Source organism: Rhinolophus hipposideros, assembly GCF_964194185.1.
Source record: "Rhinolophus hipposideros genome assembly, chromosome: X".
NCBI classification, from domain to species: domain Eukaryota; kingdom Metazoa; phylum Chordata; class Mammalia; order Chiroptera; family Rhinolophidae; genus Rhinolophus; species Rhinolophus hipposideros.
The window spans coordinates 49,042,184-49,061,729 of NC_138046.1; the positions used below are offsets into that span (position 1 = coordinate 49,042,184).

The 19,546-nt window shown below is 36.5% G+C and overlaps 1 protein-coding gene and 1 pseudogene across 3 annotated transcripts in view; both read right to left on the reverse strand.

The window, feature by feature from the left end:
- Positions 1–19,546, reverse strand: part of COL4A5 (collagen type IV alpha 5 chain) — a gene marked incomplete at its 3' end in the record, with an annotated part of 361,897 nt that overhangs the window by 250,881 nt on the left and 91,470 nt on the right. For both annotated transcript variants that reach the window (XM_081043685.1, XM_081043684.1), the window contains exon 2: positions 18,980–19,039. In XM_081043685.1, coding sequence (XP_080899811.1) covers positions 18,980–19,039 — 60 coding nt within the window. The remainder of the gene's footprint in view (positions 1–18,979; positions 19,040–19,546) is intronic.
- Positions 5,041–5,628, reverse strand: LOC308494440 (large ribosomal subunit protein eL15-like; annotated as a pseudogene). The gene has a single exon. The product of its transcript is annotated as a large ribosomal subunit protein eL15-like (transcript).

Genomic DNA, 19,546 nt, shown 5'->3' on the forward strand with positions numbered 1-19,546 from the left:
TGAGCTATAGTTTTCTGGTTTTGTAATTTTTGTCTTTGTCTGGTGGGAGTAACAGGACATATCCATTTTTGTTTCATTAAATTAGTTGGGCATCAGTCCTTATTCCTCGGTTTTCTGAGTTTATGACAGATTGATATTGAATCTTACATAAATATTTTATGTAATTCACCAGTGAGAAATCCTAGGCAGGAATTTGTGTGTGTGGTGTGCGATAATTCCATTTTCTTAGGAAATATAGGGGCATTCATATTTTGCTTCATTAGATAGTTAGTTTTACTTAATGTATGCTTCTCAAACTATTTTTTCCTTCTCACATAAGATATCAAATTTATTGTTATAGTCTATAATATTCCCTTATTAATCTTTTAACATCTGTAGGATCATTCCTGATATGGGTAATTTGTGTTTTCTATTTTCTCATCAGTCATGGTAACAAGCAATTGCCAACTTTTAGCTGTGTAGGTTTTTTTCTAGTTCACATATTTCTAGTTCCACTTTTATTTTTATTATTTCCTGATTTTTATTTTTTTTAATTAAAGTTTCTTGGGGTGACAATTCTTAGCAAACTTACACAGATTTCAGATGTACAATTCTGTATTTTGGGATCTATAAATCCCACTGTGTGTTCACCACCCAGAGTCAGTTCTCCCTCCATCACCACATATTTGATCCCCTTTACTCTCATCTACCACCCCTCTCCCTGCTTAACCTCTGGTGACCATTAAACTACTGTCTGTGTCTATGAGTTTTTGTTTCTCATTTGTTTGTCTTGTTCTTTTGTTGTTTTTGGTTTATATATCACATATCAGTGAAATCATATGGTTCTCTGCTTTTTCTGTCTGACTTATTTCGCTTAGCATTATACTCTCAAGATCCATCCATGCTGTCACAAATGGTCCTATTTCATCTTTTCTTACCGCTGAATAGTATTCAATTGTGTGCATATACCACCATTTCTTTATCCATTCAACTACTGAAGGACATTTTGGTTGTTTCCATGTCTTGGCCACTGTAAATAAAGCTGCAATAAACATTGGAGCATACTTGTCTTCATGTATAAACATTTTCAGATTTTTTTGGTAGATACCCAGGAGAGGGATTGCTGGGTCATATGGTAACTCTATTCGTAATTTTTGAGGGACCTCCACACTGCCTTCCACAGCTGCTGCACTAGTCTGCATTCCCACGAACAGTGTATGAGGGTTCCTTTTTCTCCACAGCATCTCCAACACTTGTAACTATTTGTCTTGTTGATGATAGCCATTCTAACTGGGATGAGGTGATATCTCATTGTGGTTTTTATTAGCATTTCTCTGATGATTAGTGATGTTGAACATTTTCTCACATGTCTATTTGCCACTGGATGTTCTCTTTGGAGAAATATCTCTTCAGGTCCTCTGCCCACTTTTCAATATGGTTGTTTTTCTGTTGCTGAGTTGCATGAGTTCTTTGTATATTTTGGATATTAGCCCTTTATCAGAGGAATTGTTTGCAAAATCTTCCCCCATTTCATTGGTTCTCTCTTTATTTTGGTGATGGTTTCTTTTGCTGGGCAGAAGCTTTTAAGTTTGATATAATCCCATCATTTATTTTAGCTTTTACTTCACTTGCCTTTGGTGTCAAATTCATAAAACGCTCTTTGAATCCAAGATCCATAAGTTTAGTACCTATGGTTTATTCTATGCATTTTATTCTTTCAGGTATTTTGCTTAAGTTTTGATCCATTTTGAATTAATTTTGGTACATGATGACAGATAGCAGTCCAGTTTCATTCCTTTGCAGGTGGCTTTCAAATTCTGCCAGCACCGTTTATTGAAGAGGCTGTCTTTTCTCCATTTTACGTTTTTTGCTTCTTTGTCAAAAATTATCTGTCCACATTTATGAGGTTTTATTTCTGCGTTCTCAATTCTATTCCATTGGTCTACGTTTCTGTTTTTCTGCCAATAATATGCTGCTTTGGTTATTGTTACCCCGTAGTACAAGCTAAAGTCAGGGAGTGTGATACTTCCAGCATTTTTCTTTTTTCTTAACATTGCTATGGCTATTTGGGGTCTTTTGTGGTTCCAAACAAATGATGTCAATGATGTATTTAAGTCCCCTAGTATAATTGTGTTTTGGTCAATTTCTCCCTTCAGTTCTGTTAGTAGTTGCTTTGTATATTTCAGAGCTCCCTTATTGGATGCATAAATATTGATGATTGTTATGTCTTCTTGTTGTATAGTCCCCTTTACAATTATGAAATGTCCATCTTTGTCTCTTGTTACCTTTTTTACCCTGAAGTCTGTTTCATGTGATATCAGTATGGGTACACCTAGTTTTCTCTGGATACTATTTGCTTAGAGTGTCAATTTCCACCCTTTCACTTTGTCCTTATTTTTATTATTTTAAATTTTATGTGCTTGCTCTTTTATAGCTTAAGTGGAAAACTTAAATCACCAATTTTAAATCTCCCTTCTTTTTAAAGCTAGGTATTTACAGCTATTTCCCAGTAAGCCCTGCTTTAACTCCATCCCACAAAATTCTCAGTATGAGGCATTTCCATCATTATGCAACTTGAAATATTTTCTAATTTTCCTTGTGATTTCTTCCTTTGTCTATCAGTTATTTAGATTGGTGCTTCCTAATTTCCAAATAACTAGGGATTTTCTACTGATCTTATTGTTATTGATTGCTTATTCATTCCATGTGGTAGAGAATATGTACTGATGTTTTGAACCTTTTGGTATTTATAAGGTCACATTTTATGTCCCATTATTTAGTCTACCTTGGGGGAAATTCCATATGCTCTTGAAAAAAAAATGTATTCTGTAGTTATTGCACTCTATATGTATCAGTCGTGTCTATGTTGTTAATATTGGAATTCAAATCATCTATGCCTTCAATAAATTTTTTTCTTGTTCTGTCAATGACTTAGGTGTGATTACTAGGACCTACATCTGTGATTGGGGATTTATTTTTCACTTTCATTCTATCAGTTTTGGCTTCATGTATTTTGAAGCTCTGTTGTGATGTTTTAAACAGACTTTTAGGCTGAAGAAATTTCTTTATATTTCTTTTTTTATTATTAAAGTTTATTGGGGTGACAATTGTTAGTAAAGTTATATAGGTTTAGGTGTACAGTTCTGTAACACATCATCTATTAGATTGAGTGTTCACCACCCAGACTCAGTTCTCTTTCCATCACCATATATTTGATCCCTTCTACCCTTGTCTACCATACCCCGCCTCCCTTACCCTCTAGTAACCACTAAACTATTGTCTGTGTCCATGAATTTTTGTTTCTTCATTTGTTTGTCTTGTTCTTTTGTTGTTTGCAGTTTTATATATTTCTTTTATGCAGGTATGCTGTTAAAGAATTCTCTCATCATTATCAGAAAATATCTTAAATTTGCTTTTTACTTTTGATGTACATTTTCACTGTACATAATTGTGTCTGCAAATATTTTCAACTAATGATGATTCTACATTGTTCTACATCATCCATTCTTTCTCATGAGAAGTCCAACCTCATTCATATCATTATGCACTTATACATAATGTGTTCTTTTTCTATAGGTTCTTTCAGATTTTCTTTTAATCTCAGGTTTTTGTTTTGTTTTGTTCTGTTTTTTTCTTGTTTTGCTTTTTGTTTTTCCAGTAGATTCGTTATGATGTGCTTAGGTGTAATTTTCTTTAGTTTTATACTGCTTGGGTTCTGCTCAACTTTTTATCTCAGCAAATTTAAATTTATCACCAAGTATGGAAAATGCTTGCTATTACTACTGTTTCATTAATTATTATTCTTTTTACTCTCCTATTTTTTCATTCCTGTTCTTAAGGAACTCCATTTACATTAAATCACTGGATATTATCCCAGAGGTTACTGACGCCCTTTTCATTTTCTTCTCTTTGTTCATCTGACTAGGTCTTTCTTCTGATTTATCTTCAAGTTCACTGACCCTTTCTTCAGTTGTCTCCATTCTGCTGTTAGCCTATCTAGTGAATTGTTCTTTCTTATACTTTGCTTTTGAAATCTAGACATTCCTCTTTATTTTTTTAAAGTTTCCAGTGTTCTGTTGTGAGTCTCTATATGTTCTCTCAGTATGAAGAGACTTCCCTTTAAATCAACAAATATATTTGTCCTATCTGCTTTAAATCATTATCTATAATGTTTACCACCTGTGTTATTTCAGAGTTATTTCAGAGTTAGTTTTCATTAATTGGTCGTTTTCTCACTATGGGTCAGTTTTACCTGTTACTTCTCATGTCTAGTAAGTTTTAATTGCATAACTGGACATTGTAGTTAATATGCAGACATCCTGGATTCTTTTAACTTCCTCTGAAAAATACTGAACTTTTTTTTAGGAAATAGTTAATACAGCTGAACTGAAAGTTAACACTCTGTTTTCCCTTCAATGGACGGCACTTAAATCTATGTGCATTTACTGCAGACTTCCAGCTATTCCTTTTTGCTGGGTTGTATGAATCCTCCCCTTAAATATAAAGCTCAGGATTCAACCAAGTGTTTGGGTGGAATTTACAAGCAGATTTTCAAGGTCTCCCCTCTGTGGCTCCGAGCCTTCATTCCACAATACCTCCCTCCCCCACATGACTTTCCAACTATTCTGGCATCCTCAACTCTTTCCTCTGACTTCTCAAGTCAGTAAGACTATGGCTTTTTGTCTGGATTCTAGCCATCCTATGCCATGCAAACTGAAGGGTACACTCAGAAGGAAAGCCAAATGAATGCAAACTTGCCCAGTGTATTTCCTTCCTTTCAAGAGTAGAATCCTCTCTACTTTTTTCCCGCTTTTGGTCACTCTCCTGTGCTATTAAATAGCTGCTATATTTTGTCCAGAGTGTTTGCTTCTTATCTCATGAGCAGTTAATTTGATAAAAGTCATTCCTCTCAACTAGTTTTACCCAAATAGCTGTTCTGTATAACACTATTCAATTATTTTTAAGCAGATATGACTCTCCTGAATTGTTTATTAGGTATGAATTTTATAAACTTTACCTGTATTAGTTGTAACAGTGGAGCTGGAGAGTATTGCGCCTTCTTCAAGCTGCACTGTGACAACCAACAATAGTATGGTGGAAGTTGTGGTCCTTTCTAAGGCCACGGCTCTTGCGACCTGCAGTTGTCACCCCTTGCATCTCCCTGCACTTTTGGACTTCTTTGGTGATCCATTGGGTGATAAGATTACGTCTGATAGCATTATAGAATGGATCAATGAGGATGACCTCAAAAAATTTGCACATGGAATCTTCACCAACCCAGTGAGAATTCAGGACTCTCAGAGCCCCACAGTGGCATCCAGCTTGCTCCTCAGCAACAGACTGAAGGCTTCAAGCAAACTTTAGCTGGTTAATTCCGTGATGGACAGGCTTGCCATAGGTTGAAGCCTTAGGAACGAGATGTTCACGGCCACCATGACACGTACAAATCCATTATGTGACATATCCTTGCTTGGCTTTGTATCCCAGCCTGTGTGCTTTATCAGGCCAGGGTGGGGCAGGGCGCCCTGTGCAGTACTGCCAGCCATGCACCCTGAGAAGAAACTACATTACATCAGACTGCTTCTTCCTACGTAGCTCTTGGATATACTTGTAAGCACCCACCTTGGCTGACCGGATGGCTGCAGCCATGTGGAAAGATTATTCAATTATTATTACAGTAGTCCCCCATTATCCACATTCCAACACCCCTGGTCAATGTCTGAAACTGTGGATAGTACTGAACCCTATACATACTATGTTTTTTCTTTTATATATATATAAGGTCTGACAATAGAGTTCATGAACTCATCCTAGAAAAAAGTGCAACATACCTCATTGCTGAATAGCGCTATGGTCACCTTCAAAGTACTCTCCCCTTGGGAAGCTAGGCACTGACACCAGCGCCTAGTCCATCCTTCAAAGCAATTTTGGAACTCTTTTTCTGGAATGGCTATCAGACCTGTTGTATTACCCTTGATGTTCTGAATGTCATCAAAATATATTCCTTTCAATATTTCCTTTATCTTCAGGTAAAGAAAGAAGTCATTGGGGGCCAGATAAGGTGAGTAGGGAGGATGTTCCAATACAGTTATTTGTTTACTGGCTAAAAACTCCCTCACAGACAGTGCCTTGTCAGCTGGTGCATTGTCGTGATGCAAGAGCCATGAATTGTTGGTGAAAAGTTCAGGTCGTCTAACTTTTTCATGCAGTCTTTTCAGCACTTCCAAATAGTAAACTTGATTAACTGTTTGTCCAGTCTGTACAAATTCATAATGAAGAATTCCTCTGATATCAAAAAAGGTTAGCAATATCATTAGAAGAAGTTCACAAACTTAATTGTTTGACCTCGTCCATACTTATGATAAAGTTTAATTCATTAATTAGGCACAGTAGGAGATTAACAACAGTAACTAATAATAAGATAGAAAATTCTAACAATACACAATAATAAAAGTTATGTGAATATGATCTCTCACTCAAAATTACTTAGTGTACTATAGCCACACTTCTTGTGATGATATGACATGATACAATTCCAACATGATGAGATGAAGTGAGGTGAATGACATAGGCATTGTGACATAGTGTTAGGTTACTACTAACCTTATTAAGATATGGCTACTAAGTGACCAATGGATGGGTAGCATATACAGTGTGGAAACACTGGATAAATGGATGATTCACGTCTTGGACAAGATGGAGCATAACTGTGTGAGATTTCACACTGATCAGAAGAGCACACAACTTAAAACGTAGGAATTGTTTATTTCGGCAATTTTCCGTTTAATATTTTTGAACCTTGATAGACCATAGGTAACTAAAACTACAGAGAGTGAAACTACAGATAAGTATGTACTACTGTAATAGGTGTCCTGTTAGGAGGAAAGTGGTAACATGGTCAAATGGAGATCAGAAATATAGCATTGTGAAATAAACAAATAGGTTTTTTTTACTCCAGGACTTTTTAACATCTTTAATGAGCTAGTGAACCTGTTATATCCCTAAATGGAATGTGTTCTGGAGATACTGTCCCAAACTTTTCCATATATAATTAGTAACATTCACTGATTTCTTCCAAAATATTTATTGAGCCCCAAGTAGTGGAGACTAGAGTACAATCCTCTTTCTCCTTACGACTCTCTTTGGGCCACAATTAACTATGCTTTTTAATCTTCCAATTTCATTGTGAGTCACTGACTCACAGTGCCTAGGTTATGCTATTCCATCCTCACCAATACTTACTTTGTAATCATCATATCTATACAACAGAGGTGCTGTTGTGGGCAAAGTGAGATGAAAACAGAGATTCACCAATCATTAATTTACATGGACTAGATAAATGCACAAAGTTCTATCTAACAAAGATTAGTAACCTGATAAATGTTTCATTTCTTCTTAAGTGGTTTTTCCCTTCTTTTCTTTATTAACTCAGTGATTTCAACAAACTGATCAAAGGTTGGCAGACTCAGGTCAAAAGCAGTCAGACCCCTGCTTTATATAGACGAGGAGCTAAGAATGTTTTTTTTTTCCTATTCTTTTAATGGAATATTTTAAAAAGCGGAAAAAAATATGTGACAGACACCTTATTGGGCCACAAGACCTAAAAAACTTACTATATGGCCTTTTACACAAAATGTTTGCTGATCCCTGAGATATAGTATAATTCTTACAATTATCTAAAACAAGCACTATAGAATTCATTTTATTTAAAGATGCGAAAGTAGAAACCATGTTTAAAAAACATATTATTAATGCAACAAAGAGATGGTTTTTGAAAGGATTAATAAAATTGACAAACCCTTGGTTAGACTCACTAAAATAGAAAAAGACACAAATAAACAAAATTAGAAACTAAAGGAAAGAAGATGCCATGGACGCCACAAAAATACAAAGGATCATCCAAGAATACTATGAAGGAATACATGCCACCAAATTCAATAACCTAGCAGAAAAGGACAAGTTCTTAGAAACATATAACTTCCATAGGCTGAATCATGAGGAATTGGAAAATCTAAATAGACCAATTAACAGTAAGGAATTGAATCAGACATCCAAAACCTTCCCAAAGGCAAACGTCCGGGACCATATGGCTTCACTAGTGAATTCTACCCAACTTTCATGGAGGATCTAATACCGATCCTGCTCAGACTCTTCCAAAAAATTAAAGAGACAGCACTCCCTAACTCATATATGAGGCCAACATTACCTAGATACCAAAACCTGGTAAGGATAACACAACAAAAAGAAAACCACAGATCAATATCTCCGATGAATACAGATGCAAAAATCCTAAACAAAAGTCTAGCAAATCGAATACAACAATGCATTAAAGAGATTATCCATCACGACCAAGTGGGGTTCATCCCAGGGGCACAAGGATAGTCCAACATCCACAAATCCATCAATGTGACACATCACATAAACAAAATAAAGCACAAAAATCATATGATTATATCTATTGATGCAGAAAAAGCATTTGACCAGATACAACATCCATTTACGATTAAACACTTAATAAAATGTGTGTAGAACAAAAATACCTCAATGTAACAAAGGTCATATATGACAAACCCTCAGCTAATATCCTAATTAATGGTGAAAAACTGAAGCCCTTTGCTCTATGTTCAGGAACACGACAGGGCTGTCCCCTATCACCTCTGCTTTTCAACATAGTATTGGAAGTCCTAGCCAAAGCAATCTAGCAAGAAAAAGAAATCAAGGGCATCCGAATTGGGAACGAAGAAGTTTAACTGTCACTTTCTGTAGATGACATGATGCTATATGTAGAAAACCCTAAAGACTCCACCAAAAAGCTATTAGAAACAATAAATGAATACAACAAAGTTGCCGCCTATGAAATCAACGTACAAAAGTCCATTGCATTCCTGTATACTAACAATGAAATTTCAGAAAAAAAAAATCCTTTTGCAATGGCAACAAGAAGAATAAAATACCTAGGAATAAACTTAACCACGGATGTGAAGGACCTATACACTGAAAAGTATAAGGCATTTTTAAAAGAAACAGGAAAAGATACAAAGTAATGGAAAGATATTCCGTGTTCATGGATTGGAAGAATCAACATAGTTAAAATGGCCATATTACCCAAAGCAATATACAGATTTAATGCAATCCCCATCAAAATCCCAAAGGCATTTTTTATAGAAATAGAACCAAAAGTCATGAGATTTTTATAGAACCACAAAAGACCCCGAATAGTCAAAGCAATCTTAAGAAAAAAGAACAATGCTAGAGATATCACACTCCCTGACTTCAGCTTGTAATGCAGGGCAACAATAATCAAAACAGCCTCGTATTGCAGAGAAACAGACACACAGACCAATGGAATAGAATTGAGACCCAGAAATAAACCCACATAAATATGCAAGGATAATTTTTGACAAAGGTGCCAAAAGCATACAATGGAGGAAAGACAGCCTCTTCAATAAATGGTGCTGTGACAATTGGATAGCCACATGCAAAAGAATGAAACTTGACTGCTCTCTGTTACTGTGTACCAAAATTAACTCAAAATGGATCAAAGACCTAAACAAAAGACCTGAAACAATAACCTGCATAGAAGAAAACAGAGGTACTAAATTTATGGACCTTGGCTTCAAAGAGGATTTATTAATTTGACCTCAAAGACAAAGGAAGTAAGAGCTAAAATAAATGGTACTATATGAAACTAAAAAGCTTCTGTACAGCAAAAGAAACCATCCGTAAAGAGGCAATCAACTGAATAGGAGAGGATTTTTGCAAACCATGCCTTCGATAAGGGGCTAATAATTCAAAATTCATAAGGAACTCATACAATTAAAAAAAAAACAGTAAAAAAATGGGCAGAGGGCCTGAATAGGTATTTCTCCCAAGAAGACATACAAGTTGCCAAGAGACATTTGAAAAGATGCTCAACCTCAGTAATCTTCAGAGAAATGCAAATCAAAACCACAATGAGGTATCACCTCACTCCAGTTAGAATGACTATCATCAACAAGATTAATAATAACAGCTGTGGGAAAAAAAAAACCCTTATACACTGTTGGTGGGAAGGCAATGTGGAGGTTCCTCAAAAAATTAAGAATAGAAATACCATATGACCCAGCAATCCCTCTCCTGGGTATATACCAAAAAAATTTGAAAACGTTTATCAGTGAAGATATACAAGTATGTGCTCCGATGTTCACTGCAGCTTTATTTACGGTGGCCAAGACATGGAAACAACCAGTGTCCTTTGATAGTTGATTGGATAAAGAATATATGTATATAGTAGGTGTAACAATTAAGTTCGTCAACTTTTTGCAACAATGTTGTTAACCATTTTTTTTAATTAAATTTATTGGGGTGACAATTGTTAGTAAATTTACATAGATTTCAGGTGTACGATTCTGTATTACATCGTCTATAAATCCCATTGTGTGTTCACCACCCAGAGTCAGTTCTCCTTCCATCACCATATATTTGATCCCCTTTACCCTCATCACCCACCACCAACCCCCTTACCCTCTGGTAACCACTAAATTATTGTCTGTGTCTATGAGTTTTTGTTTCTCATTTGTTTGTCTTGTTCTTTTTGGTTTATATACCACATATCAGTGAAATCATATGGTTCTCTGCTTTTTCTGTCTGACTTATTTCACTTAGCATTATACTCTCAAGATCCATCCATGTTGTCACAAATGCTCCTATATCATCTTTCCTTAACGCGGACTAGTATTCCATTGTGTATGTATACCACAACTTCTTTATCCATTCATCTATTGAAGGGCATTTTGGTTGTTTCCATTTCTTGGCCACCGTAAACAAAGCTGTAATGAACATTGGAGTACACGTGTCTCTATAGAGAAATGCTTTTATATTTTTGGGGTAGATACCCAGTAGAGCGATTGCTGGGTCATATGGTAATTCTATTCGTAATTTCTTGAGGAACCTCCACACCGCCTTCCACAACGGCTGCACCAGTCTGCATTCCCACCAACAGTGTATGAGAGTTCCTTTTTCTCCACAGCCTCTCCAACACTTGTTACTATTTGTCTTGTTGATGAAAGACATTCTGACTGGGGTGAGGTGATATCTCATTGTGGTTTTCATTTGCATTTCTCTGATGATTAGCGATGTTGAGCATTTTTTCATATGTCTATTTGCCATTTGTATATCCTCTTTGGAGAAATGTCTCCTCAGGTCCTCTGTCCATTTTTCAATTGGGTTGTTTGTTTTTTTGTTGTTGAGTTTCATGAGTTCCATGTATGTTTTGGATATTAGCCCCTTATCAGAGGAACTGTTTGCGAAAATCTTCTCCCATTCAGTTGGTTGCCTCATTATTTTGTCAATAGTTTCTTTTGCTGTGCAGAAGCTTTTCAGTTTTATACAATCCCATTTGTTTATTTTAGCTTTTACTTCCATTGCCTTTGGAGTCGGATTTATAAAATGCTCTTTGAACCCAAGGTCCATAAGTTTAGTACCTATGTTTTCTTCAATGCAGTTTATTGTGTCAGGTCTTATGCTTAAGTCTTTGATCCATTTTGAATTAATTTTGGTACATGGTGACAGATAGCAGTCCAGTTTCATTCTTTTGCACGTAGCTATCCAATTCTGCCAGCACCATTTATTGAAGAGGCTGTCTTTCTTCCATTGTACGTTTTTAGCTTCTTTGTCAAAAATTATCTGTCCATATTTATGTGGTTTTATTTCTGGGTTCTCAATTCTATTCCATTGGTCTATGTGTCTGTTTTTCCGCCAATACCAAGCTGTTTTGATTATTGTAGCCCTGTAGTACAAGCAAAAATCAGGGAGTGTGATACCTCCAGTATTGGTCTTTTTTTTAAATATTGCTTTGGCTATTCGGGGTCTTTTGTGGTTCCAAACAAATCTGATGATTTTTTTGTTCTATTTCTTTAAAAAATGCTATTGGGATTTTAATGGGGATTGCATTAAATCTGTATATGGCTTTGGGTAATATGGCCATTTTAACTATGTTGATTCTTCCAATCCATGAGCACGGAATTTCTTTCCATTTCTTTGTTTCTTCTTCAATTTCTTTCAAAAATGTCTTATAGTTTTCAGCATATAGGTCCTTGACATCTTTGGCTAAATTTATTCCTAGGTGTTTTATTCTTTTTGCTGCAATTCCAAAGGAATTGTATTTTGTATTTCTTTTTCTGAGATTGCATTGTTGGTATATAGGAATGCAATGGAGTTTTGTATGTTGATTTTATAGCCAGCAACTTTTCTGTATTTGTTGATTGTTTCTGTAGAGACAGTTTTGGACAAAGAAGCTAAAAACATACAATGTAGGAAAGACAGCCTCTTTAATAAATAGTGCTGGGAGAATTGGATAGCCACGTGCAAAAGAATGAAACTGGGGTGCTATGTGTTACCATGTACCAAAATTAATTCAAGCATAAGAATTACTTAACTTAAGCAATTAATTAATTAACTTAAGCATAAGTCCTGACACAATAAACTGCATAGAAGTAAACATAGGTAATAAACCTATGGACCTTGGGTTCAAATAGCATTTTATGGATTTGACTCCAAAGGCAATGGAAGTAAAAGCTAAAATAAACAAATGGGACTATATGAAACTTAAAAGCTCTGCACAGCAAAAGAAACCATCGACAAAATAAAGAGGCAACCAACATGATGGGAGAAGATTTTCGCAAACAGTGCCTCTGATAAGGGGCTAATATCCAAAATATACAAGGAACTCATGAAACTCAACAACAAAAAAACAAACAACCCAATTGAAAAATGGGCAGAGGACCTAAAGAGACATTTCTCCAAAGAGGACTTACAAATGGGAAATAGACATACGAAAAAATGCTCAACATCACTAATCATCAGAGAAATGCAAATAAAAACCACAATGAGATATAACCTCACCCCAGTCAGACCGGCTATCATCAACAAGACAAATAGCAACAAGTGTTGGAGAGGCTGTGGAGAAAAAGGAACCCTCATACACAGTTGGTGGGAATGGAGTATTTTATTCTTTTTGCTGCAATTGCAAAAGGAATTGTTTTTTCTATCTCTTTTTCTGAGATTTCATTGTTGGTATATAGGAAAGCAATGGACTTTTGTACGTTGATTTTGTAGCCAGCAACTTTACTGTATTCATTGATTCTTTCTAATAACTTTTTGGTGGAGTCTTTAGGGTTTTCTATATATAGCATCATGTCATCTGCAAAGAGTGACAATTTAACTTCTTCGTTCCCAATTTGGATGCCTTTTATTTCTTTCTCTTGCCTGATAGCTCTGGCGAGGACGTCCAACACTATGTTGAAAAGCAGAGGTGATAGGGGACAACCTTGTCGTGTTCCTGAACGTAGAGCAAAGGGCTTCAGCTTTTCACCATTAATTATGAGATTAGCTGAGGGCTTGTTGTATATGGCCTTTATTATGTTGAGGTATTTTCCTTCTATACCAATTTTAGTAAGTGTTTTAATCATAAATGGATGTTGTATCTTATCAAATGCTTTTTCTGCATCAATTGATAGAATCACATAATTTTTGTCCTTTATTTTGTTTATGTGATGTATCACATTGATGGATTTGCGAATGTTGAACCATCCTTGTGCCCCGGGGATGAATCCCACTTGGTCGTGATGAATAATCTTTTTAATGCATTGTTGTATTCGATTTCCTAGAATTTTGTTTAGGATTTTAGCATCTGTTTTCATCAGAGATATAGGTCTGTAGTTTTCTTTTTTTGTGTTGTCCTTACCAGGTTTTGGTATCAAGGTAATGTTGGCCTCATAAAATGAGTTAGGGAGTACTGACTCTTCCTCAATTTTTTGGAAGAGTTTGAGCAGGATTGGTGTTAGATCCTCTTTGAAGGTTTGGTAGAATTCACTGGTGAATCCATCTGGTCCAGGACTTTTGATTTTGGGAAGGTTTTTGATGACTGATTCAATTTCGTTACTGGTGATCGGCCTGTTAAGATTTTCCAGTTCTTCATGATTCAGCCTTGGAAGGCTATATGTTTCTAAGAACTTGTCCATTTCTTCTAAGTTATTAAATTTGGTGGCATATAGTCCTTCATAGTATTCTTGGATAATCCTTTGTATTTCTGTGGTGTCCGTGATAACTTCCCCTTTTTCATTTCTGATTTTGTGATTTAGTGTCTTCTCTCTTTTTATCTTAGTGAGTCTAGCCAAGGGTTTGTCGATTTTGTTAATCTTTTCAAAGAACGAGCTTTTTGTCACATTCATTTTTTCTATTGTCTTTTTGTTCTCTATTTCATTTAGTTCTGCTCTGATTTTTGTTATTTCCTTTCTTCTGCTGACCTTGGGTTTCGCTTGTTCTTCTTTTCCTAATTTTTTAAGGTGTAACATGAGGTGATTTATTTGGGATTTTTCTTGTTTCTTGAGATAGGCCTGTAATGATATAAATTTCCCTCTTAAAATTGCTTTCTCGGCATTGCAAAAATGTTGGTAGGATGTATTTTCATTGTCATTTATTTCTATGTATCTTTTGAGCTCTCCTCTAATTTCTTCTTTGACCCAGTTGTTCTTTAAAAGTATGTTGTTTAATCTCCATGCATTTGTGTTTTTTCCTGCTTTCTTTTTGCAGTTGATATCCAATTTCAAAGCTTTGTGATCAGAGAATATGCTTGGTATGCTTTCAATCTTCTTAAATTTGCTGAGGCTGAGTTTGTGTCCCAATATATGGTCTATCCTTGAGAATGTTCCATGTACACTAGAAAAGAATGTATAGTCTGATGTTTTAGGATGAAGTGCTCTATATATGTCAATTATGTCCAATTCATCTAATGTGTCATTTAGGGCTGCGATTTCGTTATTTATCTTCTGTTTGGATGATCTATCCATAGCTGTCAATGATGTATTTATGTCCCCTAGTATAATTGTGTTTTGGTCAATTTCTCCCTTTAGTTCTGTTAGTAGTTGCTTGGTATATTTCGGTGCTCCCTGATTGGGGGCATAAATATTGATGACTGTTATGTCTTCTTGTTGTATAGTCCCCTTTACCATTATGAAATGTCCATCTTTGTCTCTTGTTATCTTTTTCACCATGAAGTCTGTTTCATCGGAAATCATTATGGCTACACCTGATTTTCTCTGGGTACCATTTGCTTGGAGTGTCATTTTCCACCCTTTCACTTTGAGTCTGTGCTTGTCCTTGTAGCTGAGATGTGTCTCTTGGAGACAGCATATGGTTGGGTTTAGTTTTTTGATCCAATATGCTACTCTGTGTCTCTTTATTGGTGAGTTCAGTCCATTTACATCTAGGGTGATTATTGATATGTGAGGATTTCCTGTCATTCTGTCTTTAGTTTTCTGGTAAGGCTGTGTCTCCATTGTTTCTTTGCCTTTTTGTTGTTGTCTGTTATTTCTGTGTGGTGGTATTCTATGATGTTTCCCTCTGTTTCTTCTTTTATTACAGTATATATTTCAGATTTGGATGTTTTTTGAGTGGTTACCCTTGAGTTTATGTAAAAGCAAGTTTGATATTTAGAGTATTCCAGTTTCTTCAGTACGCTTACTTTCTCTATTCCCATATTCCAGTTCAGGCCTTTACACTCCCCCTTTTTATGTTTCAGTTGCCACAAGTTGTCCCTGTTGATGGTGGTCTAATAGACTCCTGTAGTATTTCTTGTAGTGCAGGTCGTGTATTAGAAAATTCCCTCAGCTTCTGGATGTCTGGAAAGGTCTTTATTCCTCCTTCATATCTAAAGGAGATCTTTGCTGGATATATTATTCTTGGCTCATAATTTCTCTCTTTCAATAGTTTGAATATTTGGTTCCATTCCCTCCTAGCTTGTAGAGTTTCTGCTGAAAAATCTGATGATAATCTAATGGGCTTTCCTTTGTAAGTTACCGTCTTCTTTTCTCTGGCTGCCTTGAGGATTCTTTCTTTGTCATTGATTTTAGACAGCTTCAATACAATGTGCCTTGGTGAAGGCCTGTTGGGATTGAGGCAATTAGGTGTTCTATTTGCTTCTTGGATTCGAGGATCCAGTTCTTTCCACAAGTTTGGGAAGTTCTCATCGACGATTTGTTTGAATATATTCTCTGTTCCCTTCCCTCTTTCTTCTCCTTCTGGTATGCCCATTATTCTTATATTGCTCTTTCTGATGGAGTCAGAAAGTTCTTGTAGAGTTCTTTCATTTCTCTTAAGTCTCAAGTCTCTTTCTTCTTCCCTCTGTGTAAATTCCAGGTTTCTATCTTCGATGTCACTGATTCTTTCCTCCATTTGGTCAACTCTACTACCTAAGCTAGATATTTTATTGTTAATTTCTTCTATTGAGTTCTTAATCTCCAGAAATTCTATTTGGTTCTTTTTCAAGATTTCAATCTCTTTTGTAAAATGCTCATGGTGTTCTTTGATTGTGTTTCTGAGTTCATTAAACTGCCTTTCTGTGTTGTCTTGCATCTCGTTCAGTTTTTTCAGAATTGCGATCTTGAATTCTCTGTCATTTAAATCACAAATGTCCATATCTCTAAATTCCTTTTCTGGAGACTTTTCACTTTCTTTCTGAGCTATCTTGTTGCCTTGGTTATTCATGGCAATCACTGATTTACTATTTCTCTTCCTAGACATCTACAGGAGTGGCTTCTGCAACAGGTTGATAGGTATGCGAAGAGCTTTTGAAGTTCCAAAGCTCTTTCTGCACCAGATTCAGAGCCCGTATGTTTCAGCAGTTCTGTTTACTCCTGCAGGGATCCGCCCAGATAGGTGGGGCCAGGGGCGGGGTGAGTTGTGAGAGGTGGCCCAGAGCAATGGTGTTGACCACCACCACAGCCAGTCCTGCGTCCACAGCTCCCTCCCCTTTGCCGGAACTAGTTGAGCTGCGAATCTGTGTCTGCGGTCCACAGTTCTCAGAGCAGCAAATATTCTGTCCTTTGATCCGACACTGCTATTTTATCGCTTTAGCATCGAGCAGGTGGGGGCGGGGCGAGCTCTGGGAGGGTAGGGAAGGGGCGGCTAGTCTCTGTGCCTAGGGCTTCTGTTCTCCGCTCAGCAGTGAGGGCTTAAACCACCAATTTCAGAACTCTTCCCTCAGACTTTGCTGCCGGGAGAGTTGGGTTCAGCCGTTTTGTATGCTGCCCCCTCAGCCCTGTGGGCCGTAAGCGGAGCCCAGTAGTCCGAGTCCTTTCCTCTCCCGCAGCTGCGGAAGATCCGGGAGCAGAGGGCTCCGAGCACTGAGCTATGTCTGTGTCCTGCGCCCGCGTGGCTCCGTCTCCGCACTTCTCCTCTCCCTCCTCCCCTGCTCGTGCGATTCACCCACCTGGAGGTGAATTCAGTAGTGGGCCTCTTTGTCTTGCCTGTCTGCTGTGCAAGGAGTCCTTTGTGGAGTTATTGTTGTCCGATTCGTTGTAAATTCCAGGGGAGCGTTACAGAGGCTCACCTCACGCCGCCGTTTTTTTGCCAATCTATTTTAAGCATTTTTGATATCAGAGGAATTCTTCATTATGAATTTGTACCAACTGGACAAACAGTAAACTAAGTTTACTATTTGGAAGTGCTGAAAAGACTACATGAAAAACTCAGATGACCTGAACTTTTTGCCAACAATTCATGGCTCTTGCATCATGACAAGGCACCAGCTCCCGGGGCACTGTCTGTGAAGGAGATTTTAGCCAGCAAACAATAACTGTATCGGAACACCTTCCCTACTCACCTGACCTGGCCCCCAATGACTTCTTTCTTTACTGAAGATAAAGAAAATATTGAAAGGAAGAGATTTTGATGACATTCAGGACATCAAGGGTAATACAACAGCTCTAGTGGCCATTCCAGAAAAAGAGTTCCAAAATTGCTTTGAAGGGTGGACTAGGTGCTGGCGTCGGTAACCATATTGATATTCAGCAACGAGGTACATAGCACTTTTTGCAGGAAGAGTCCCTGAACGTAATTATCAGACCTCATAAACACATTGAAATACTACTCTGCCATAAGAGAAGATAAAATAGTGCCATTTGCAATAATATGGATGGATCTTGAGTTTATTATGCTATGTGAAATAAGTCAGACAGAAAAATTCGAGAATCATATGACTTCACTGATATGTGGGATATAAAACTCAGAGCAACAAAGGAGCAAGACAAACAAATGAAGAAACAAAAACTCATAGACACAGACAATGGTTTAGGTGTTATCAGAGGGTAAGGAGTAATGGGAATCGTAGAACAGGGTAAAGGGGATCAAATATATGGTGATGGAAGGAGAACAGACTCTGGATGGTGAACATACAATGTGATATATAGATGATGTATTACAAAATTTTATACTTAAAACCTATGTAATTTTAGTAACCATTGTCACCACAATAAATTTTAATTAAAAAAAACATATTAAAAATACAATTACTTTCTGTGCCGTTAGTGTTGTCACAAACAAGGTGTACGTTCCTAAAATCCACCAAACTTTCTATAAGTGGTGTCTCAAGCACCATACCCAAGAAGTGCCACAGTACAAGAAGAGCAAGAATTCTCTGTATGTGAAAGGAAAGCAGTGTTATGACAGGAAGTATAGTGATTATCGTGGGCAGACTAAGCTAATTTTCTGCAAATGGCTGCAAGTACAGAGAAGGTACTATAACATTTTACATGGTTATGTATGTCATTTTATATCACTAGATATACTCTTATGTATATGTATACCCTTATGTATACCCTTATGTCAATGTAGCTGAATATATTTAAATATTATGTTTCTTTTACAGCAAATTTTCTTTTCCAGTAACCAAAGTGAAATAGGAAATAATACATTTTCTCACATTAATAAAATATTGATTTAAAAAACAGATTTTCCTGAGGCTTAAGTGTGTTGAGCCCAACTCTAGATCTAAGAGAAAGCTAGCTATTAAGACACACAAGTATTTTGAACTGGGAGGAGATAAGAAGAGAAAGTGCCAAGTGATCCATTATAAAGCTTCATGTTTTTATCATGAAGACAATAAAATCTTGGGGATATGTTTTTTTAAAAATACTACTTTACTTGTTTTACTAAGGTTTCAATGGCCCATCTCAGACCTTACCTTTTCTCCTTTTACAGCACTACAGTCACACTTTGATCCCGGAGAACATCCATAGCAAGCCTATAAAGCAATGGAGAGGGAGAAAAATCATTAAATATGAAACTGAAAACCTGACTCACTTACAGCTCAACTAAATTCAACAATCCATACTTTTAAAGCAAATACCAGAAAAAAATCTGAAACGATATGTATCAAATTGCAAACAATGGTTACCTCTGGGAAAGCTTTCAGTTGTTATTGTATACAATTCTTTTTGAAGTTTACACAATGAGCAAATATAATTTTCATAACTTTTTAATTATTTAAGTATAGTTAGCATACATTATACTAGTTATATATGAGTCAAGTGCACAATGTAGTGATTTGTCATTTTTATATCTGACAATGTGATCACCCCACAAATTCTAGTGATCATCAGTGACCGTGCAAACATCTCACAATATTATTGCTTATATTTCCCATAACGTTTTTCACCCACCACCCCAACCCTCCCTTCTGGTAACCATCCATTTGGTCTTGGTCTCTGTTTCTATGAGTTTGTTTTTGTTTTTTTAAGATTCCACATAT